General features: G+C 43.5%; 1 protein-coding gene across 1 annotated transcript in view; it reads right to left on the reverse strand.

Annotated features, from left to right (window-relative positions):
- Window positions 1–25,395, reverse strand: part of abtb2b (ankyrin repeat and BTB (POZ) domain containing 2b) — a 45,993-nt gene extending 20,598 nt beyond the window's left edge. Inside the window, exon 1 of the mRNA XM_059336144.1 lies at window positions 24,062–25,395. Coding sequence (XP_059192127.1) covers window positions 24,062–24,953 — 892 coding nt within the window. The 5' untranslated portion in view covers window positions 24,954–25,395. The remainder of the gene's footprint in view (window positions 1–24,061) is intronic.
- Between the last annotated feature and the right edge of the window lie 215 nt (window positions 25,396–25,610).

Below are 25,610 nucleotides of genomic sequence, written 5' to 3' on the forward strand. Positions count from 1 at the left end.
AAATGAAAAACATATTGATAAAATTAAATACATGCTCACTCCAGCAGAGTTAGGCTGCCAAAGGGAATCTAGACTCATACAAAAGTGTAACTCCATCTCCCCCCTCTCTCTCGTACCTTCTCTGTACCATCTGACTTGTATAATATGTGCTGACTTCACATTCTGACACAATGAAAACGGCTGCCTCTAGCAGAGCACCACTGCTACAAAGAGCATGCACATCAGACAACCAACCCGTACACAAGCTTCAACACATCCCCGTTCACTCACAAACATACCCACACCATCAGGTCTGTGCATATAAAGTATGTATGCGCTGCTTTGATGTGTCACTTCAGGTATTGTGGTAATTATGATATGGCTTTGCAGCTTGTTAATCATTTCTGAAAATGACATTGAGCGCACATAAACATGGGTGAAGCATCTGGAGCTGTAACATTTTTACAATACCTTTTTTGAATCTCTTTTTCCACATTAACTCTAAAGGCCTTGGACTATCTTTTCACAGAAAGTTCTTCACATTTTCAAAAGACCTCTCACATTAATGTCTGAAGTTCAACTTTTCCATGTTCTGCATACTCCCCTGAACTGCCTCACTGTGTATACACCGGCATGTTTTATGACCGCCATAACTTCAGTGGCCTCCATGACAGAGTGGTGGGTGTTACTGTGTGTGACATGTAATGTGAATACCTCATTCAGAAATGGCACAATTCCAACTTTTGTCAGAGACTCGTGCCTCCAGAGGTGTAAGAGCCATTTTGAGAGATACTCATTAGTGTGGGTGAGTGTGTGGAAAACAAATGGATGTGTCGGCAGATGCCTGCAAGACTGTCTACGGGAGTGAGCAATAGTTTGCTAATGAACAAAGTTATTCTGACTCCCCGTGGTGTGATTCACCAAGAACGTCACATTGACGTTATTCCAGTCTTCAACTCTACCCTTTTTGCATGAAAAATCTTAAATGGTTTCAAATAGAAACCTAATAACACCTGGAGGACTAATTAAACCAGTACAATGAACCGGTAAACAGCTTAAAATACATTCAGCAGCTGTTAAAACACACAGCGTTTCTACACCTTTTCAAAAGTTACATTCAAGCATTTTAAAGTTTTTTTCCCCTTAAAGCTTTGGTAAGTCACATATTTATATACAGTACATATAATATTAACAGTTAACTGATTATTTCACTTCTTTATTTCACTCATTTTATTAAATGAGCTGTTATCTTACTATCGACAGCCAAAATGATGTTTTGTGTCTTTTCAAACCTTGAAGAAACCACATTAAAAATCAGGGATTTTTAATGATTTCCAGCTACTGTATGAACCTTGAAAACAGCTCCCCTCTTTTTACTTTTTGTTTTAAATAAGCCAATTAAAAACAATTTAAATTTCCAGTTCATGGGAAATATCACACTTGAAATACTTCACAAAACAAACATGTAAAGCAGGCGCTGACGTTTGGTATTATTACTTTTAAAGAATAATCTTCAGCCTATATTTAGCATGCCTAAAATAGACATGTATTGAACAAAAGTGGAAATGTTCATATAGCTTCAATTGATTCTGCCATATCCTTTCAAAGCTGTGGCAAATATTCGCACACCACCACACACTTAGTAGGCTGGTTCCCACAGTCCCACCCCGTTGCTTGCCTCACCGCTGAACCCCAGCCTGCGTCATTTGGGCCTGATGTAGGTCCGCAAGCTTACCAGGGCCTGTCCCCACCACCACCACTAATATCACCAGCAGCAGCAGCTCCAGCACTACATGCATCATTTTTCTCTGGCACTGGAGGAGGTTTAGCATAAGACAAAGAGGAGGGGACGAGAGTTGAAGCTGAGAGGAGGAGAGGGAGTGTAGACCTTTGGTTGGATGAGTCACGCAGAGGAAGGATATAACCGAGGAGGGACTGGAGGAGGGGGAAGGCAGGAATATGTGAGACTGTGAAAAGGGTGAGGCAGGGGAAGACAAGTGGCACAAGGGATTCATTCTTTTGCGGCAGTTATGGTTCCATTTCTGAGGTTGACCCTGCAAATGTCATGTGGGAATCCCAGCTACAAATCACTGCTGAAACTCACCACAAAGCCTGTGGCAGTCCCCGGCCCATCCAAACTATCTCTCAAAACCATTGCAGCTCCTGCTAGCTCAGCCAAGCAATCACTCACAATGATGTCGGACATAGTGCAATAACAAGGTCAGAAAAATCCAACAACTACTTTTTTATTATGCTGAAAGTTTTTGAAACTTTGCCCAGTTGGGCTGTCACTTTCTATTAGGTGTATGAATGAGTCATATCACATTAATAATATTGCAGTCAAATCAAATTTCAATCTATTCTCAGGAAATCATAACAACTTTGAACTGCGAACTGCAAATAAAATGTGCCAGGAAACACTGTGAGTGAGAACTAATGGAGCTGAACACATCACCACCTTTCCCACAAGCCTCGACTCTCATTCTGATATCTGATATCTCATGTTATCTCCCAATGTCACAATTTGTTCTACTTGACTCAAAGTTTGTGTTTTTTGCACGCAGGCTTGGGAGCAGCATTAGGGTAGAAAATACCTGGGCTTTGGAGGACATTAGAGCTTCTCATGCCTACGTTTTCAACGAATATTTGGAAGATATTTGGGTTTCACCTTCAACAAAGGCCAGAAAAAACAGCTCTGCATTCTCAGGCCATTGCAAAACCTCACACCATGCATTAACTATGGATGCAAGTTCCAATTTTGAATCTGCTTAGGACACACTATTCAGTATGCCAAACTTTCAGGACTAATATTCTAACCATTTTAATAACATTGTATTGCTTATTTCTCTTTTAAAAACACTTCAGTCACTTTATTGCCAGTAGAAAATGACAGTCTTAACTTGACAAGGCTGAAAGCTGAACAATTGTGCAACTGGGATTTATCAAAAAATATTTTACAATATGTAAGGTCATATAACTACTGGCATTTAATAAACAGATTTCTGTTAAAGGGATCCAGACCTTGAAAGGTTCTTTGTGTGTTGCCATATTCTTTCACACTATTTAGTTTCATTTTATGTTTCCATCAGCTCAGCCCTGATAAAACTTCATTCTTGGACCGTAATTGGTCTGTGTGTGCCGATTGTTTTGTCTACCATGAATAGTGTGTGAAAGGCAGAAGGACATGATCGGCTTTGCTCCTGACGTATGCTCTCAGTAAGCTGAGAGAAAAACTAAATTCTCAGGAGAGTGTGCATCCACACACACACACACACACACACACACACACACACACACAAGTGAGCACCTGACTTGTTTCCTTTAACAGCCTCTTCATTCATTACAGGGTGAATGGATCAGAGAGCTTCAAAGACACTTCCCCTGCCCAAAAAAAGCTCTGATTCTGGGCCAGGAGGCTTTATGCTAGTCCCTGTGTGGAGGCTGGAGAGTGGACACTCGCACAATACTACAGTGTCTGACAGGGCTGTGATTGGGTGTGTATCACCCCCACAATATCCTGATCTCCTCTGTCTTTCAGAGAGTGTGTCTTTCACACAACACACATGCTTGTGCTTCATTTCATGTCAGTGGAATCCACGGGCCAGATGTGATCGTTCACTCACAGGCCAAGCCTCTTGTTTTCCACACTTCAAGGCACCAAAACACCTGTTTTTCACACATCTAACCTCACCCACGCCCACACACACCACATTCTTCTCCCCGTTTCTTAGAGATTGTGTGCCACACACAGGTCTTCTGTTGGAGACACTAAGCATGATTTCTGAGTGAATAACAGTGACATTGATGAATGGACTGTATTGTATGTATGTCTCTGTGTAGAACCAGAGGCATAAGCTTCATTCAGCAGCATACAGGGTTAAAAATATCCATGTTTGCTTGCTCTGGTGGAGCCTCATCTCGTTCCTTATCTAAACAGAATTCAAGTGGGACAGAGGGCCATTTAGAAATGTAAAGTGGACTATTAGTATTTGAGCTAAAAATAAGCATCAGTTAACATATAAGCGTGTCTTTCAAAATATAAACTATGGTGAATTGGGGGCAGACAGAGAAGCATTCATAAGCTGAAACTGCTTACAGTAGACTTGACCTTTCATTGGAATATTTGGGCAAGAGATTTGACATGTTTCTGAAATAAAGGCACCACAATTACTTACATTAAACACACACACACACACACACTAACAAAATATCAGACCATGATAGACAAGTGAAGTGGGGTCTGGTCGATGTCCTCTGACACCTCTGGTGACCCCTGTCTTCGGGGGGGTCACGGGTCAGAGGTGGTGCTCAGCTGGGGCTAAAAGAGGAAGTAACCTTATCAGCTGTGTAAAAGAGGGCTCCCTAAGTCACTGAGCGAGAACACCCACACACATCATTAATCACTGCAAGACACAAGCTCAGATGGAAAGAGAGGAAAGTTCCTATATTTGAATGTGAAGGAATCACATGTAAGGTTAAAAAAGATGCCAAGTACCTGATCTGCCCACTGTTCTCAGACTGTTATGCAGCATTAAACTTTTGGCTTGTAAAAGTGTTTTCTAGGAAACAGAGAAGGCTTAAACTAAGATTTGAAAGTTTAAAACAAAGGCTTCAAAGTGTGATATCCTGTGCCCGCCCATAGGCTTTAAATAAGATTTTTGGATTTATCCAGTGTCAGAAGTATTCCTGAAATCCCACTGTGTGCAAATCAACAAAGATTAGATCTCAGTCTCAACACTATATACACAATAAAATACTGTCTGTGTTCAGTATCTCTGATGTATTATTGTAAATATTACACTGCAAGTTTTAAGGAATACAAATATGGGACAAAAAACACATTCAGCCCTTGTGGAAGATCCAGCAAAGTGGATTAAACATCTAGTTTCACTGGTGGTCCTGAGAAAATGTGTGACTGTGTGATGACCAGGTGGTGACACAGAGAGGTGTTGGTTCAAAAACAAGCGCTCCCCACTAAAGAGGTCAGCGTATATGCTGCAATACCATCAGTTATATCAGGAGAGTATTTCTTCTTTGAAAGAAGAGCAAAGAAGAGTCACCCGCCAAGTATTTTTTGAAGGTTCCTGCGCTTTTCCATCAGTTTCCAATGATGGCTTCTCAGGTGGTTCTGTGTAACAATCCATCAGGCACATCAGATTAAGTAAGGACGACACCAGCATCTAACCAGACTAAAGTGACATTTGCACGTACGTTTACATGCATTTTGATATCCTGAGCAGCTAATTACAAATCAAGCCTGCAAACTGACATTAGCAGCGCACTTCACCTTGGTAAATGTTTGTTTGGATGCTCATGCAACAAACTAAGCTGCAGAACAAGATGTGAGGTAATGTTTGAAAGGGGATAAAAGAAGCAGGAAAGCTAAAGTCTCAATAGATATAAACACAATACAAATTTCTCACTGTAGGACTTTTAGGATTGTTCTCAAAGAAGAACACAGGACATGCGGTTTACAGAGCGGATATGCGTATAAGCTGTAACAGACAAAAATAAAATGCAATTTAATTTCAGTTGGACTTGAAGTGGTTATCGTTGTGCCACAATGTAACTGTTGAGCTGTCAATGTGGTCTGCAAATACATACCTACCATCACCCCCAAAACACACACACACACATACACACACAGACAAATTAGGAGTGGTAGGACTCAAGATGGCTTTGGTTTCCCACAGCCCTTAAAAGGATCGCCATAAGCTTCTCTACACAACTAACCCTAATCCTAAACATGACTTCAGTGTTCTCTCCCTCGCTTTAACCTCCTTTACTCTCCCTCTTTCTCTCTAATAATGTTTTATATTTTACATTCCAGGCCAACTGTGGTGCCTGTGGCTATCTAGTCTCATTTGACATTCCCCCCATTTCCATATGTGACCCCACTTCACATAATGTGCAGCAAAGGGACGGTATAGCCCCATTACTGCACTGTGCTTGGATATACACTGTACTGTATATGGAGGCTGGTTTTGTTTTCTTAATGACACAGGGTGACGGATATTACACACACCCTGCCATAACACATCCACATAAACATCTAACCTCAAACCCGCCCTCTCATAATGAAATCCACTTTTGCTTTTGCGATGATGTCATCGTCTAAAACACTGCCAAGAGGTGAAGTGTTTGGCAAATTAAAACTCAGGGCAAAATATAACGTTGGCATTACATGCACTTTGGTTTAGAGAACAATTGTCATTAGTGACATTTTATCAGTCAACATCTGCATCAGCTAACTATAACCATAGTAAAGACTGGACCTTATTGGCTGGAGCAGATCAAGGGCTGGCTGTTTTATTTGTCCATTTTAAAAAGAAACAGTTAACCTCCCTTTTAAGAACAAGCTGCCCTCTATTCAGCTCGCCGACAAATAACACTATGGGCAGCAGGCTGGGCAAAGAGGCAGAAAGTGTGTATGTGTGTGAATGTGAGTGTGTGTTTGCACTAATTGCTCCCATTCTGTCTGTGTGATCAGCTCATTTTCTCTCAGCTGGACCCTCTAGAGAGGGAAAACAGAGAGCCAGTCAGTTTGGATGGCAGACAACACATTCATTGAGGCAAGGCCTAAATCTGAACTCTAGATCGTTGCCGTCCTCAGTAACACACACATTAACATCATTAAATCACAGTGCTCAAGAAGGACCTGGAGGTTCATATTCTTTTCAGGAGAGGAAACTCCAGTTAAGGTTTCAGTGGCCAGTTGGCTGTGGGGATCACTCTCAGATGCCTAAAACACTTCTGAGTGTGTCCTGTGATGGACGTTTGAAACCACTTACCACCAAATAAACATGAACTCTGGCCATTTGGTGTTAGCCAGATGCTAATTCTTTCCATTATGAAATTAAATAGTTTCAGCCTTGAACATACAACAGCAAAAACTGCAGCAAGCACTGAAAATATTTGAACTCAAGTTTGCAAGTGAAGGTCTGAACAACAAGTGTGTGAAAATGCAAAATGGTAAGGGTTAAACATTCACTGGTGCTACATTTGCTCAATATTTTCACAGTTCCACACACAAGCCATTTGCTTCCATGAAGTCCAGACAAAGTCCGGATGATGAGGCTAAGACATGTCCAGAGTTTTCCTTTCACACATGAAACACAACAGGAGATTATCAGTGTCCGTTTAATGTCTGGACTAACTGGTTTTGACATTTGCATTCTACTGGTCCTTGGGTAAGTCTAGATAAATTCAGGGTTGCAGTGTAGGTGTAAAAAGGGACTTCAATTTTGGCAGTTTGTACCCATTGCATGCAAATTAGGTAGTCTAACATGCATTGAATTTTCCATGTACAGGACTGTACAGGTGACATCATAAAATTTTCTAACGTGAGTCATCAGCTTTTTCTTTTTTTTCCATTAGACTTGACTTGCAGACTGATCCCAGCTTGCATTTGTTTCCTGCTTGCTCATTAGCTGTCATTGATAAAAAAGAATATCACACTGCGACACCTTAAAATGACTGTTAAGACAGAAATAACCTCAGCATCAGGCACTTCTGTGTCTGTGTGTCCCGCACAGACTCAAGTGGCACTGATTCATTATCACTTCAACTCTGAACAGCATCCATAAACGGCTTAATTCGTGACTCACCAATTATGTCTAAGATTGAGCTTCTGCCTCTCTTTCGTTCGTAATTCTTTTCTTACACACTTGATTGCGCATTTGCACTTTAGCACTGATATAAATGAACACACCTTGAAAGTATCATGCTGCGCTTTTCACATCAGAGTGACGTCCACAGACAGTCACAGGTGGTTCACTTTCAAAAGCTCAAGGACTTCAACAGCACCAAATCCTTTCTCAACCTATATGTGCAGATATAAACTCTTGTTGCTGCAGTGTGGTTCTCACAGTCCAACAAGAGCTTTTGATAGAAAGGACTTAAGAGTTTGACGTTTCAAAGAACTGTATCCAAATTCCCCCTTGTAAATCTAAAGCAGCTTTCTGCTGATTAACATTCCGTGTTGGGCTGGGTAGAGAGCAAAATCATGACGCAGAACAGGGTGAGTCAAATGGGGGGAAAAAACATGGGTATGGGGGGATGGTGGATGGATTACGGTTGGGACTGGAGGTTCACTCACTCTTTCAATCACTACTTTCCTTCTTACTCCTACTTTCACCCTCTCAAACTAAATCTTTGGCTGAGTTTCAGAGCAGAGTGGAAAAGAAACTCGGGAAAAGGAAAGGCAAACCACTTTGTGGACAGCCACCGCTTGTTGTTCACTCACACAGACATGAGTGTTGTACAGTATGTTTGGGAATGTCTCTGTGTGTGTGCAAGGTGTGGCCTATACTTGCATCAGCTACAGACAGTGGTAGAATAAGTATTCAGGTCATCTCTTATGCTGTAGCAAAACCACAACTTTAAAATACTCCATCATGAGTGTACACGTAAAAAATGCAAGTATCAAAAGCAAGAGTACTCATTAAACAGATTAGCCCTTGTTAGTGTTGTATTCTGGCATATAATACTATTGTATTATTGCCTCTGCCAAGGAGTTATGTGTCCCGTTCAGTTTGTTTCTTTGTCTGTTTGTTTGTCAGCAGGATTATGGCACAACTACAGGACAGTTTTCATGAAAATTGGCAGAAAGGTGTAGCACGGGCTAAGGAAGAACCCTTAAAATCTTGGAGGAGCAGATCTAAATCACAGAGCAGATATACAAGTATTTTTCATTTTTGTGAGATATGGCAAGGCCTTGGTGGAGGTCGGCTCTCTCTGAGTGAAGTTATTTTCCATTAGTGGCTAGTGATGTCTTCGTTTAAGTGATTAAAACATGCCCAGTCAGCTCAATAAACAAGAGAGGCTACATTTACTTCTATAGACAGAAAAACTATTTGTAGAGCACTGTTGCATTACCCTTATTACTACTAACACGCTCCAATAAAGATTGCATTAAGAAAGAACAACAACTTACAGACTCCATGCCATTATAACCTGCAATGGATAAGATAAATAGAGAGGATGAGTATGCATTATTCCATGGACATCACAACTCAGCAGCATTTTACAGCAGCAGGCAGTGAACGTAGCAGAGCTTTGTTTAAAAGGCCCACAGCTCTTTTGTTCTGCAGTAATGAGTAGGGCTGGTCCATTTACAGCTGCATTGCTCTACTGTTGTTCACGCCATTGTTGACAACAACTGTCATCACTGTGAAAGACGGAGGAGAGGTGAGGGGTTCAATGCTGGGAGGGGATGTGTGTCGGTCGTAACATTCGATAGTTAGAGAGGGCAGAGCACCTCATACAATTACTTAGAAAATCAATGCTACTGTTGAAACATGTGTAAGAACGACATGCTGGCAATAAATCAATGGACCACCCAACCTTAGAAACACATGATGACATTCTGATAAATGTGCCCTGTGCAGACACACATGACAAAATTAAATCAGGTTATGCATAAGGCATTGAGGTGTCATCAAAAGCACAAATCATGTTGCCATGTGTCATTCTTGCAGATGACAACAGTGTGCAAATAGCAGCTCTAAATATTCTGTGTTTGTGTGACCTGGGTTTGTTAGGGACCTGCCGGGCGTGTCAGGATGTCCACCTCTTTAAGAGGAGGCAGTAAAATACCTTTAACCAGACCAGTCACCTCATTCAACTGGCTGTATGACCCATCTGACACCCAAAGGGTTTACAGCTCTCCCCTGACCCTCACACACCCTGCAGACGCCCTCACACACTGAACACAGAGGGAGTGTCCACAGCTCAAAGGGAGCCTGCTAAAAAGGACCATCCTCTTATGCAGTTATGTCACCTTTTGACCTACACATCTTCACACCCACAAAGCAACACTTTTTCACACAAAGTCACACACTCACATTTCATGCCACCCTCCTCTATGTCCAGGAGCTAAGTACCCATGTGGCGGTCAGCACTATTGGACACAATAAAAGTTAAACAAAGCCCAATTGTTGTGTCCACGTCATCATTACAAAAGTGCACACACAGATACTTAGACACCTACAGTACAATGGTTCTGGATCTGGGGGTTGGGACCTCACCAATGCAACACAAGCAATATAAAGTGGATGGAAGACACTCATAAGAATATATATATATATATATATATATATATATATATATATATATATATATATATATATTATTATAATATATTATTACCTGCAACCTTTAATAAGGGGTCACAAGTAGACATTTTAACGACTGTAGTGCACAGCAACCCCTGATAGCTGAGTGTGTATCCTTTGACTCTGTGTTCTGCCCTTCAGCTGTGTTTGGAAAAAAAACTCAGGAGACAGATCCTTGCGAGAGCATTACCCGTCAGTCATCACTACTGTAGTCTTGTCCTTCTAACATAAAGTGAACAGTGTTGCGACTCCAATACAAACAACTTACATCCCCAGTGTGTTGAGTGTTTGCTGCTTGTTCTCTACAGGGGGCACCTGCTCACACATTCCTCTGCCCGAGCATGGCAGCAACACAAATAAAGTTCTGGGAGGTGAGCCTATGTGTGTGTGCGCTTAAGGGGTGGTGTTTGTTATCGTGTGTGTTCCCAGCTGTTGCCTGTGCAGGTGCTTTGGGCAAGCTTGACTCAGTGTGTGTCATTGAAATACTTTATAAGGTCATCGAAACAGCTTCAGACAGGTTTAATCTCCGCAGTCTGCTTTAATGTGTCTGCCCGTGCATCTCAATGTGCGTACAGGCATGAGTGTGTGTGTGTGTGTTATGCAGGTCATAAGAGGCTAGTGATCCAGAGGTCTCTGTGGACCACCCACTGAAGCCCTCTCCTCTAAGCAGCAGATGGGAAAAGAAAGACAGGGATCATGGAGGAGATAGCGCCTCAAGAGAGACTGTTGTCTTTTTCAGTCCCCTCCATATTTCTTCTGATGATAAAACCAGAGCATTTTAGCAAACAGAGCACAAGAAGTACAAGCAATGTCAAAGCCAAAAGGCCATTTGCCTTTTAACTGCTTAGGAAGCTGGGCAATTCTCACGAGTATGCATGTACGTGAGTTAATGCATTTCTTCCTGAGTATCGCAGAAGACCCGGTCAATTCACTTTAACTGACGTTCCCACAGCCCTTCCCAAGCCACAATGGCTAAATAATAGCTGACAGACTTTAAGCCCTTCCTAACACACAAACTCACAGAAACTCACACCCTGGCACACACACATATGAATTTCAAACTGGCCACATTGTATATTAACAACTACGCCCTTTACAGAAATGAATAAAACCTAGCTTGGCAGGAAACAATCGATAAATCATCAGGAACGACACACACTTCTCAAGCAAGACTGTGTTACAATGTGAACAAAATCAGGGAATTAGAGAAAAGTTTTCCAGATTGCTGCACGGTCGACCCACTCAAACTTGTAATATGTGCTGAGTGTCAGGCTTTAACCACCACGGGTATTGTTAGTAAATCATGACGAGTGAGAGGTGCTAGCCACATCCTGACCACACACACGAAAACACACAAACCCCTCTACCCTTCCCAGAGAGACCAGACTGCCCAGCAGAGACCCTTTAAAGGAGTGGTGGGTGTTTTAGAGGAATGTTTGTGTGCAACAAACGGGGGGAGAGGACTATTCTTGCACATGCTCTCACAGCTCCTGTACAAACAGCAAACTGAGTGACAAATCTGTTTTCATTCCCTTTTTCCCACTGTAGGATCTGTCTGGGTGTGATGATGACGGCTGAGCATGTGTGCGGGCCCTGACGTTCTTCGTCGACTACCCCCTCCTGAATATGTTCCATGTTGAGAGTTTTCACTCGACAAAATCTCCTTTTTCTGCACTATCGTTCACCTTCTTTTTATTCTTGCTCCAACATTTAGTTATTTTATTTCCCGTTCTATTCCAAGATAAACAGCAGCCCCTGCTTTGCCCGCTCTGGAAACCCCATAACCACAAATGGCTAGACAGACAGAAGGAGAGGCTCATGGGATATTTCATTCAACTGCTTCCCCAGTGTTCAGGGTTGGGGTTTGAACTATCCAAAGCCTTAAGCTAGACACTCACACACTCACACTCACACACACACACACACACACACACACACACACACACACACACACACACACACTGTTTACCCACCCTGGGACAACTCCCATTCTCCAGTTTCAGCCCGTGAAGTGTCAGAACGGTCTGCAAAAACGGCAGGGTGATAATTAGCTACATTTTACCTTTTGTCTCTAGAGAGAAACATGGGAAGAAAATGACACACAGCATACTGAAGATAGGAGGGAGCTGGGGGGAACTTTTGTAAAGGAGCAATTCTGCATGAACACTGATGGTATTTTTAACAAGTAAGTGGAAAAAACAAGAAGAAGACCTCTTCCAGCCACCCCCCAACAATTTGATACCCAGAGATTACAGTGCATATTTAAATTTGAGCTTCAGCCTCTTGGTGTGTATGTGTGTGGATGTAATGATGCTTTTCCCAGCCGTTGTCTCTGAGCTACAGGTTCTCAGGAGCCTGACTCCAACAGAACCTTTGTGTAGGAAATCTCTGGCTGACCCTAAGTCTGAGGAGACCTGGCAGGATGCACAGAGAGACAGCCACTGCTATGGACAAAAGAAAGCAGGAGAGGCAAATTGAATATTTGGAGGACAGGCCAGTTTTTCTCTGATTCAATTTTCATACTGCAGTGACACACAAACTGGCTTGCAGACATGCACGCACTCATACGTGACAAAGATAGCCTAAACAGAGAGCAAGAGAGTGTTAGATGGAAGCTGCATGCACAAATGCACAAGCCAGGGCATGAATAGTACTTGACCCCGTTGTGCAGGCCAGCTAAATGCTGACCTCACCGCTCTCTAGCTACCAACACGAGTCGGTCAGAGGGTAATTACAGCCTTCAGAACAGAAGTGCACTGGGGCCAACAACCACAAGGCAGGTTCATCTCCTGCTCTGGATTTTTATTCTCTGTGCTTGCCACTGTCCCTCAAAGCACTCCCTGCTTTTCTTTTTTCACTTTGCTCTGCTTTCTGGTCTACATCTCTCAGCACTGAGTCAGGTAAATTCATTAGACCAACTTTTGGCACCTATAAGAGTCTTAATCTCCACATGTTCAACCATTTAAAAACACATTAATAGCACATCTCTCCTCTGCTGGTAAAGCTGTTAACCTAACAGCGCAGTGCGCCACACCTTGTAAAAGTCCATAATGTTTCAAGTAAAATTGTTTTGAAATCAGAACCCCTATTTCTTCTCTATCCACCAAAATTCCTATGGAACTGCGACACACAAACATCTGTGTTTTATTCAGTCACTGTCTCACACACAAACATGCACAAAATGCAATGTTATTGGTTTCCTCGTGCTCCCCTCTGCAGGAGATGATGATGGCATTTCAAGACTTCTGTGCGGAATACAGGGAGCAACAAAAGAGACGAATGGTGGAATGAAGAATGAAGAGAAGGAGGGAGGCAGGGGAGGAGAGAGAGATGGAGCTCTTGGGAGGTTTCCATGGGGTCAGGACAAGAAGAGGAGCCTCCACTAAAGTTTGTTTGTCCCAGCATGGGACTGGAGATGATAGCCATCCATCCAGACATGATGAATGTCAGGCATCTCTGTTTTCCTTTCCTCTTTTCTCTCTTACACACACAGCAGATATCACACAGACATCCTAATGAGGTTAAGAAGCACTAGTTCTCACACCTGTATACAGGGAAAAAGACCACCACATGCTGATAGTGTAAATTCCTTTCCATCTTGGTCTGTCTGTTTGCTACTTATCAGTCTGTGTCTCTATCTCAAGTGATTTCTGATTTTCTTTGAGTGTGTGTGCGTGCGAGTGCTGTTGTGTGTGTTATCTTTGTCTATTCAGACACCGGGACAGAGCCACAATGTTATCAGAGCGACGGAGACGCATCAAGGCATCTCCTCCCTGAGCTTTCACATGTGGGACTGCCTCTCTGTTAACTGCCATAAAGTGTTCCATTGTTCTCCTGACATCAGATTGCTTTTTTCTTTTGGATCCTGTCTGCAGACCTTATGTCAAAACAAAGCCCTTTGGCATAGCGAAATAAAACCATGTTGCCGACGTGTTTGTATGAAACAACCTCGATGAGTAAAAACTGTTTACGCTCCAGCTGGGCCTCAGCTGAGCGGCTGGGTGGGTGTTGCAGTATTTATGACTTGCTGGCCCTTAGGCTGGCTCCTTCCCCTTTGCTCACCTTAAACTCCCGACACATCTGCCCCTTCAACCCCATCATGCAGACACACACGCCCCTTTTTAGCACCTGACTGGACAGGTGAAAGGCTCCTTCTTTGGGAGACTCACTGGGGGGGAAATTCACAGCCATAAGACGATTTATTAAAGGCAAAGTATAGATTTATTAAGAGTTTGCATAATGGCAGTGAGGTGTGTTGACCTCTCCAGCTCCTCGACATCCTCCTTCTTGGCCTCTGTCAGAGTAAGTGCTAGGCTGGGCCTTACATTATAAATTTAACTACTGTCAGGCTGCCTTTGAGAGCGCCTTTACAGCGCCTTTTAACAGAAGCACCATAAGGCCAGGGCACTGACAAGCAGACACATATACAGTATGCGCCTGTATGGACTGTTACCTAATGTGAAACACATGGATAATAATGAGAATGCTTGTTCAATAGAGCCGAAATTAGTCACACTTGTGTCTACAGGCCACGCGGGTGGAACAAATGTCTAATCCTAACATGTGTAATAATCCTATTGGGTTTACATAGAGTTAAACAAAGTCAGGTTTGATGAGCTGATGAACATGTTGGCATTTTTAGAGCCTGTGTTTTGTTCTTTGAGGTGGAGAAGAAGGGAGAGCATTGAGGAGTGCTCTGCCTGGCCTAAACCATGGTCTGTTTAACTGCTGTCTGACTGACTTCCTCTGCAACCTCCACTCCTCTGCATAGGCAGAGACATGCTGAAAATACAAAGCCACACAAGATACTAATAGTCCAATTCATATTCACACATTATGTACTGACAAACTCAAAACATACTGCAGAATTGAGCGTAACAGAGAAAATGGGGAAACAATATGCATCCGTCTTTTGAAGAGAATCATCATCATGACAAGGACTTAGCTGTTTGACACAAGCTGAACCAAAGGCAAGTCCACGTCAAACAAGGCAGCCTTTCATTAGTGTGAAATTCCACCACATACCACTCTATTGCCTCTTCTATCTTCTCCCTCCACCCTTCTAATGTTCAATAGGCAGATTATCTCAGTGCTGGAGAGGAAACTTGGCCACCATTGCTGGAGTGTATTATGTCCAGCACTGTCTGTGACCCTGCAGTGGGACACAGATGGCCAACACAACACAGATAGACAGAGAAGAAGACAAGAGAGAGGGCCAACACAGACAGACACAGCAGATGTAGCTCAATAGACAAGAGCCGACTAATTCAGCAAAAACATACAAATCCAAAGTTCAACACACATGCACACAGTTATATGCAGATGTAACCCAAATTAGTCGAAACATCCCCATGGAGACGTATCCTGTACAGACACAGAGCAGCAGGTCAGAGTTTTCTTATCACAGTAGCCTTACGCGTGGGCAGTCAAGTTTCCCTGCCACACAAACACAACATAGACTCTAACCCAAACATACTCCTCAGCATTTTCAAAGGAAGCCCATAGACATGGTGATTATGTGTAATGTGGAGCCTCTTAAGTCTGCAGCGGAAACACAGGCCAGCCTAAGGATGACTGTTCCAACTCTGTCCGGTCACTAAACATCATCTAAACCTACATATGCACAAGAAACACTTAAATCACAGTATGTGGCAGGGAGTCACACCTCCCTTTCACCACATGCATTTTGTTACCAACTTTCCCTAAAAATCTTTGTTGGGCTACCTATGGGATCTAAACTGTTTATTTTGGTTCCAGGAAGAAGGCCACATGTGGTACACATTCTTTGCGGATCTTATCAACACAAAGAGACTAACGGCTACGGCCAAGGGTGTCCTGTCTTGACAGAGTCTGTTTTCCTGTGCCCACATGTGTTCTCCATATGGCCCTGCTCTAAATGTGCCCCTTCCCTCCACTAACCACGAGGGAATTCCAGGAAGCCCTTACTGTACATGGTTTTGGTCTAAATGTGCTGTGTGAGCCGCTGTGGCTTTTTTAATAACCGTGTCTATCTGGCAGACCTTGACCCAACAGGTGATGTTTTTAGGAGATGGCACTGGTTGCAGGGTTGCAGATGGAAAAGCAAAGGCTTTGGAAAACAACATTTCAATGTAGGCTGGGTTTAAGAAGGCAGGATAAGGTACGGGAAAGCAGGAAAGATAAACTGACAAAGTTCCCAAGGTGAAGGACAGTGCCAAAGATTGCAATCAATGTGGGTTGAGAAAAAAAAAACCCTCAAACAACAGTAAAAAGGGCACAGATTAAAAAGTTGGGGGAAGAGGGAGTTGGAGGAGCTGTGTGGTCTTTTGGAGATTGGAAAATAGATGACCAGGTTTGATAGCGCATAACAGGAGAAACACTCTCAAATCAGAATGACTTTGAATTACTTAAAAACCCACAGTGGTTTAGTTATCAGCACAATTTGGGGGAGGGGCGATATATCTTGTGATGTGGGCAAAAAGAGATTCAAACAAGCCGCTGAGCCTCGATGTTTATTCATGTGTTGTTGCTGACGAAGCTGCAGGCTCGGCGCACAAACAAACACATTCCAGTGTCTGACAGAGAGAGACAGTTGAGAGAGAGGAGGACAAGGAAAGAGAGAGCGTATGAGTGTTACCCTGTTTAATAGTGGTAATGAAAACTAATAAAGACACATTGCACAAATTCTTGTTACTGCAAGGTCAATGGACTCTTCGATCAAGGAAGAAAGAGGGGAACCCTTTTATCCCAAAGACACCTGCATCTCTTTAGTTTCACTCAAACAGGACTCGACACCCAGAGGCTCCACTCATCACTCTATGATTGGATGCCTGCGCTTACTGTCACTCAGTCCGCCCTCAATCAACTTTGCTGACAGAGAAGCCAAACCCAGGCCAACATACACACAAACAAACATGCACACACACATAAAGTCCCTTTCAAAAGCACTGATACAATCAGTGTCACAGGAGAGAGACGGAGATGGGAGAGACAGCAAGACATCAAAAAAAGCAAAAACAGGCAGAAGAAATGTCAAAGGCTGGTGTGACCCAGTTATGGCTGAAGGGAAACATAACACATGTACACACATGCACACACACACTTCAGTTAACCTGTCAGGATGAGCGCTTTTCCTACTAAACCTGGCACACTCACCAACAAGCTTATCATAGAAGCTGCTGATGCTTTTCCATTTCCCTTCTTGTTCTTTGTCACTCCCTTTCTCTCTCTCTATCCAAATTCTCCTTCTGGAAAATTGGCTGGCTGTTTGGGGTGTGATAGAAACTGTTTCATGCAAGCTGTGAACTATTGCTCAACCTGGAGAAAATAGTCTGTGGATCTGGTCCTGATTTCACAACTTAAGCAGCAGGTAAATAAAGTACTACAGTTATTCCTACTGATATATTTTATTTAAAAGGACTTTAGGCTTTTAAACCAAACTTGAAGGCACTCAACAGTAAAAACGCAGGAATGAAAGTCCTTAACAGAGTATCTTTGTCTACTGATACAATGTTTGCTTACTCCACCCTCTGTACACTCACAACCTTAGTAGTCATGCAATTCAGAAGAGCATCTTCTTTATGTCTGATACTGTGTTTTTTCTAACCCATGGAGTTTTAAAAAATGTGGAGGGTTTTTTTTTGCAGTTTTTGTCTTGTAGGACAACTTCCGATAAGATAGATACTTACAGTGCCCACATTTTACTTTTTTAAATCTCGATTATTATTTGCCTGATCATCAATGTGTGAATGGCAGGTCAATTTGTGTGTAAAGTATATGTCAATGAATATCGGTGCTAACATACGCGTGAAACATAGAAAGGTGTCATGTGTACGACAGTGTGTCTACAGACGGGTGTGTTTGCTTTTCCAGTGCAATATATCTACACTTGCCATTCAGGCTCCATACACTGCTGCTCTGACTCGGCTGCACAAAGAGGTCACTGAAAGCATCACAAGAAGCTCACTCTTTCAGCCCGTTTACAAAAACAACAGTTTAGACTTGAAAGGGAAAAAAAAACATAATTTTTCTAGCTTGGCTGAAGATCATCAAATAGAAGTCATGCCCTTTTTATTTTCAGTGATGGAAGTGAACACATACTGTGCATGCATACACACACAAACTCTTCCTCAGCTGCAGAGACTTGGCTCTGGTCAACCTGGCTACATGGATCCCAATCAGAGAGGATATGTGGGATTGCAACTTCATCTCTCCCTCAAATGCCCTATCTCTCCATGACTCCATCCAGCCAAGGCAGCATGACTCCCAACAGATTTCACCAGAAAACACAGCAAGGGGTTATTATATCCAATCCCTGGTCAGACAAATCTGTTTCCACTTAAACCACACACTCTGAATCTCCTCCATGCCCCCTCTCCTCATTCCCCCAATCCCCCAGTCTGTCCATCTGATCTGTTTGTGTGTAATTAAATATTACAACCAAATCACCCACAAAAATGGTTCTGTATCGACTACAGTAAATGGCTTCAGTTTTGCTGGAGCACACATGCAGAGAAATCCATGCATGCCAGCTAATGCCTATTAGCAATTAAAACTGTGACGGTTGGCATTGATTTTGTAAGGAGTAAGGAGCAGGAAATTTGATGAGTTGTGGTTTGACACAGACTCAAAGAGTTTACTCTTCGTGAGCGATGTACAAATGTTTAAGAGCAAGGCAGAACGGATCTCCCTTGCCACAGAAACAACCAAATTAGAAGACTGAATGGAGTACTGTATACGTCTTAGTCTTTGCAAACCAGATGCTGTAACACTTAATCAAACCATCTCAGTCCTAAATAACTGAGTGAAAGGGTGGTGTAGCTGGAAGATGGATAGTCTTTTAGTAGCAATGACAGATTTCAGTGACTGACTGCATTTGGTTTATGTCTGGGGTGGGTACACAATAACTACTGTAATAGAGAAGTTTATTATGCACATGGTCTGTTTTTTGCACTTACACTTTGTCAGGTCAGATTTTGACATAAATTCAGAAAGACAATATCTCTATGTTAATCATTTTTTTTCAGATTATTAAAAAAAATACTCACACAAATCAATATCTCCCTCAAGTCATTTACCCTTAAAAAATGCATAAGCCATTTCTTGTGTTATTTAAATTCTATTTTTATATAAAAGGTCAGACTGATCTGACTTCCCAGGCAGCATGCCAGTCCTTGAAAGAAAAAGAGATATGAATTAAATACCCTCACTCTGTATAGGCAGTAAAACTAGATTTTCTCTTGCACCTCTTCCTCAGTTCAACACATTAAAGACAATGTTGAATCAGGATTAATTATCTCAGCATCCTATCCCTTTTTGGCTCGTGTTGCTATAGCTACTGATTGAGTGGGCAAGATGGACACACAAAGACTCGTAACTTCTGGCAGCCAAGGCCAATATGATCCAAGGAAGCAGAAGCAGTTGCGTTATTAGAGATTATATGATCGCCTGGGATCGTATCGCCACATGTATTTTGATACTTGACAATACCAGATCCAACATTTTAGGCAGTATTGGAAGTATTTCCGAAACTGGTATCAGTATTGGAACAACTCTAGGTTATACTATACAATATACCATTGATTGAACCACCAGCCCTTCAATCAGTGGACAACGTGCTCTTCCTCCAGAGCCACAGCAGCCCCCAGTTTGACCATCCTTGGTCTTTAACCCCTGACCCTCAACACTGAACCCTCAGTCGCTGTATTATAATGACAGGGCCAGACTCCAACACAGGTGCATGTGGCAGTGCTGTTTTTAAGCCAGACTTGAGCCAGACATGATGTGATGCAGAGTGGTTTCGTTCAACAAAACTATTGCGAGCATCCAGGCAGTGCACTTAGCTGCCTGGTCCAAGATTCCAGTTATCTTCCAGCCAGTTGTCCTGCTTCCCTCATTAGGTCCTACAGCTGCAACCCCAAACCAATGTGCAGGACAGATTCCCTCGAGAGCCATAGCCAGGACTCTGTGGTAACACATGTGACACACTGGCGGCACATTTTCCAATTTAAACAAGCCCAAGAGGCTCAATACCAATCTGAACTCAGATTGAGACTCCACCACTATTCTTCAAGAATGTGATTAGGAAGAATAAATCAAGATGCAAAGGCACAGATGTTTTCAAGTTTGTGGTCTCTTTTTCAGTGTCTCTATTTGTGTCCACTGCCCTTTTTCTGTCATCTCCATTTTTCTTTGCTTCCTCCCTATCAGTGCTTTACTGTAAACACTTTAAAGAAGTATGACTCATGCTGCTGTAATGTAATAGGAGGAGCGTGGCTTGAGATCAAAATAATGACTGTGAAGGAAGGGAGAGGAGCAAGTAAAGACCGACTTCACACAGGGGAGTATACCATCTGTTAAGACGGTTATTTGACTTTGATTGTTATTAATTTAACAAATGAAATGACCTGCATCAACGGATGTTAAATCAATGTGAGGCTCCCAAAACAATGTCACTGGTTTTGTAATAGCTTGACAAATCATTTGCAGTGTCATATCTGTGAAAGCATTACTCACGGTTTTCCAAGAATAGTCCATACCCACACAAGTTCATTTAAGCACCCACAGATGAGCACATTGAAACACATGTGTATATCAGCATTCTAATGGGTCAGTGTTTCTACAGCTGAGACCAGACAAGAAGCCAGTACAAACAGTGACATGGACCATGGTGTTGGTAGCCAGAGTTGGTACCCACATGTAACACTCTCACACACAAACAGAAACGGTAGTGCTTTGTGACAGATTAACCCGTATTATCCACTAAAGCTATATGATTTATGGTCTTAATTCACTGACCTGCTCATGGTGCTCACAAGGTTAACCTAAATTCATGTGTACAGTTTTCAGGCCAAATACAGGCTTGGTATTAATGCCTGGGCAAAACTACAGCATGCCTATCACACAAGGATGAACTTAAGTCTATTTCACCATAATATTAATGTCCTGATATGTTTCCCAAAACTGTATTTGATCCTGGTCCAGATTTGTGGAGCAGGGAGTGTATTTTGAGAGTGCTGGTTTCCCCATCTGTGTGACCACAGTGCTGGGCTGCTCTCCCTGCATCTTTCTGCCCACTGTTCCCACGCCTCTTTCTGGGCTAAATACATATTTAGGGAAATACTGAGCAGCAAATCATATGTCCTACTCTCTCTGTGCACCCAAAACCCATTACTCACAGCCTTTTACTACTTTTATAGAGCTGGAACAGAGAAACTGAACTTTGCTTGTTGTTAGTTATGGACCAAATCAAAGTTTATTTATCCAGGTAAACTTTGCTCAGAATGAATGCTCCCTTTCACCTAGGTCATGCTTCAGATGCATATAGTTGTACAGCCATAAAGCGGTCCTTTACGACAACAATCTTCCACTTCAAAGCTTGAATGAAGCTGTTGAGAGCTAGCAGCAAATACAAATACAGATACAAAACTTGAGCACACTGCAAAAGTCTCAAAAAACTCAAACCGGGCTGCACTTGCAAAACTGTTCTTCCAGACGGACCAGAGTTTGATAGACATCTGTATGCCAGTCATACAGGCTAATCACTTCATAGCCACTTCCACTGTCCATTAGGAAAGCTACTACTCTGCACTTTAAAATGCCCCACAGTACTATCAATACAAATTATACCAGGAAGCTTGTGCAATTTCCTTGTGAGGAGAAATGAATGACAAATGGATTCCTCTGTATAGCGGCACTGTGTAGTGAGTTCAACCAGTGCTGTGGAGCCATTTGAACACATGCAAAGCAGACTAAATGGGTTTCAGGGTATGTGTGCGTCTGTGTGAACGTGAATGTGCTCGTGCAAGTCTGTGCATGAGTAATGAATAAGATCCTGGCACATCACAACCGGGTTCCTCTAATGCACTCCCTGTAGACCAGAAGAAATAAACAGATAAAGATGAAGTGGACGTGAAAGCAATAGCAAAGAAAAAGAGCGAAAAAAGAGAGCCAAGAGCAAGAGTGAGCAGAGAGGGCAGGAGGAGAGGAGGAGAGGAGGGAGGGAGTTTTCAGAATTGTTATTGGAGCCGTAGAAGTCATTTCTGACTTAAAGAGTTCCAGATGTGGGCCAGCCTCTGAGAAAGAGAAAGAGTTGGAGAGATGGAGAGAAATCAAGAGGAAGGAGTATTTATCAGACTGTACCCTTCCGTCTGATCAGTAGTCTACCCTCCTGTTCTGAGATCATCTGGTTTGAGAGCAGAGAGTGGACCTTTGCTTTTGTGTACACTGATGGTTGTGGCGGCTGGAGGGGAAGGGGAATTCAGCAGAGGGGGCTGCTAAAAGCAAAGTTTAGGGTGTGGGGTGTCAGGTGGTGAGGTGGTAGAGGGGCATGTGGCTTGCACAGCCCAGTCTTGGGTCTATAAAAAGCTAGGGTGGTCAGAATAATGGTCTGTTGTTATTATACACACACACACACACACACACACACACACACACACACACAAAAACACACTCACACACTCACACAAGCACACACACACACACACACACACACACTGGTCTTTACCAAAACCAATGACTGAACTCACCAAAATAGGACCCACTGGAACAAAAGCTGCTCTTTAACTTATTTTGCAATGAAATAGCTCCAACTCAAGCATATGGCCATATAACAGGCAAGTCCAATGCAATATACTCTATTGCAGACTTGAATAGAGTGCACATTATGAAGAAACCAGTAGAAGCTGCACAGAATGTGAAATTGAATGGGTCAGTGAATGAGTGCACGCATGTGTTTATGCATGTATTGTGTGTTAGGTGCTGAATTGATCTCAGACCTTTAGGAAGTTGGCAGTGTTACAGCATTATCCTCTTCTTCACAGGGATACCACGCTTGCACTGAAAGTTGCTCCTACATGATAATGTCTTAACTTAGATCAATAGTGAGCCTGCAGCCCTGTCATAATGGCTACCACCACTTATTTTCTCTCCCTCTCTCTCAGCTATGTATATGTACATGGATGTGTATGCCCAGTTTCCCCAGCATTTGTTTTCACTCCCTCTGTGTTGGGCTAAGCTGCACGATCACACAACAAAAGGCCATTGTGCTGAAGTAAAAAGCTCTGCTCCGGGGAGCTGGTAGTGGGCCACAAACAAAGGCTGGTTACAATGTCCCAACACAAGCTCATGAATCAACCGAAACACTAGGCTGCCAAAAGCAGCCACGGAAAGAGCCCTATGAGTCTACTAGGGTTTGTCAAAGAGGGAAGGGAAAGTTGATTGAGTAGGGATGTGAGGTCTGAGGAAACAAATGGACAGGGAGCAGGATACACAGCTGGAGCTGGATGAGAGGAAGAGAGAGAGATGTCAGATATGTGGAGATGGTAGTGGGTGAAGAGGATTTGTGCAACAGGAGGAGAGTGGGATGAGGAAATGGAAGAAGGGGAGGATTTAAGAGAAGTGCAGCCAACACAGCAGGAGGATGAGAGGTGAAGTCAGCGTAAACAGAGAGCTGTGTCAACAGACAAGCCTCCTGCCTGTGCTCTAAAGGCTCTCTGCAGCCCGAATCACAACAGCAGAACAAGAGTGACATGTGAGGACTCAATCTTATAACTGGCTGATTATGAGAGTGAAGTAGTTATAATCAAATGTAGCTGTTCAGCACAGAATCCACCAGTGTTTTCTCCTCATAGGACCTGAGTTAGAGGGGAAAATACCTCCTTTGTCTGTATCAAATGCCTCTGTTCTGTTTTTTCCTATTCTGACAAGTCCAATTAGCAAGGAATCCATCAAACACTCACGCACAAAGAGCTGCTATTGTATGCACCAGCAGTCCACATTTCACCTTTTCCACACTGTGAGGGAGTGGAAAGCGGTGACCAGCACTCTGGAAAGAGTGTGTGACAGAAAAAAGTTTGGGGTGAATTTTGACATCTATCACCACCCAGCAAAACATTCACTGAATGCTGTCATTTGCATCAATTTACCCATTACACAGGACATTATGTTTATTTAAGTGCACTGGAAAAAAGGACATAAAATATCTTTACCATTGGCGTTCTTCCCGCAGATCAGGTGCTCATAGTGCTGCAGGACTCCCCACAGCTCTGCATCATTGTTCACCACCCCCTCCAGGGCCTCTGCACTCACTGGGGCGCTTGCTGACCCCAAATCCGGCAATGAATGACCCCTCTCGGCCATCAGCACCCGGGCCCCTATCTCTTCCACCAGAGCTTCCATGCAAGCGGTCAGGCATATAGCCGCATACTCATGGATGCGCACGGAGATACGGGTGTCCACCATCCAGCGGAAGAAGCGTCCCACGGAGAATGAGAGGCCGCAGCGGGCGGACTTGCCCTTCCTCAGCAGCTCCCCGGCGCTCATACTGTACATGGAGATAGCCTTGACTGTTGCAGAGACGCAGTGGTCGGCCAAGGCCCAGCTGAGCACCAGCCTCATGGCGCTCTGCACCTCAAAGCGTGTGCAGCGGCAGTGCATGACGCTGAGCCGCTGAGCCTCTCTGGAGATGCGGATGAGAGCCCTCCGGAGGAGAGCGGACAGCCGCCGCACGGCCTCCGGGGAGAACACAGGTGTGAGCCCCCCTTTGATGCCTCCACTCCCGGCCACTTTGCGAAGTATCTTGGCCACCTCCTCCTCGCCCCAGGGGAACTCTTCCAACTCAGGTAAGCGGGGACACTTGGAAAATATGTCCTCAGGGTCTTCAGGGAGGACAGTGTTGACTGTGTCCCAGCTGTTGTTCCTGCTGTTCATGGAGCCGGAGTAATACCACCAGTTGCCCCGGTGAGGGGCCGTCATGAAGGCCTGGGAGTTGGACTTGGAGGAGGACAGGCTGAGGGACTTGCAGGAGTCCCCCGCCCCATAGCCAGAGTCCAGCGTCAGGTCCTCCAGGGTTTTCATGTGGACATTACTTAAACCAGCCATTATTGTGAAAGTGTTTATATAGGGCAAACCTCGTCGACGGTTTTACCTGAAGTCAATCAAGCAGCAGTCGAAACTGCCCGCGGAGCTGGATGAACTGGTTACACAGCGGCACACTTGTCATACATGCTGCTAAACAGAGTTCAGTGCGGGACAGCAAAACAACAAAACTGCACGCGGAGATAAAAGTAACTCGACAGTTATGTTTTTTAAAAACACCCGAAAATGGAGATAACAAGCGGAGCAGTCAGGGAGATTAAACTCGCACCCGTCTCACCTCTCTCCCCGGGCAGCGCAGGGATTTAAACTTTCCTCCGGTATCCACAGTCTTTTAAAACACGAAATGTCTCCTCACTCTCTGAATACAGCCAGAACCGAGCTCATTTGTTACAACATGCCCCGTGTTGCCGCTCAACAGACCGAAACTGTTTAGTTTTCCTAGATAACCGTGGAAAAGTCCGAGACTACCTCATCGCTCTCCCGTCCCGGTGCTCGGTCAGGAACAGCCTGTCGAAGACACTCAGCTACAGATGTGTGAGAGGAGGGACCACCGCTGAATGACAACACGGAAGCAGATCGAGCACCAATCAGGAGGGGGACGACTTTTGCGGGAAGCCAATGAGAACGCGTTAAAATTCTTCCTAAATTTAAGAGAATAAG

This window comes from Centropristis striata, chromosome 6, assembly GCF_030273125.1.
Source record: "Centropristis striata isolate RG_2023a ecotype Rhode Island chromosome 6, C.striata_1.0, whole genome shotgun sequence".
NCBI classification, from domain to species: domain Eukaryota; kingdom Metazoa; phylum Chordata; class Actinopteri; order Perciformes; family Serranidae; genus Centropristis; species Centropristis striata.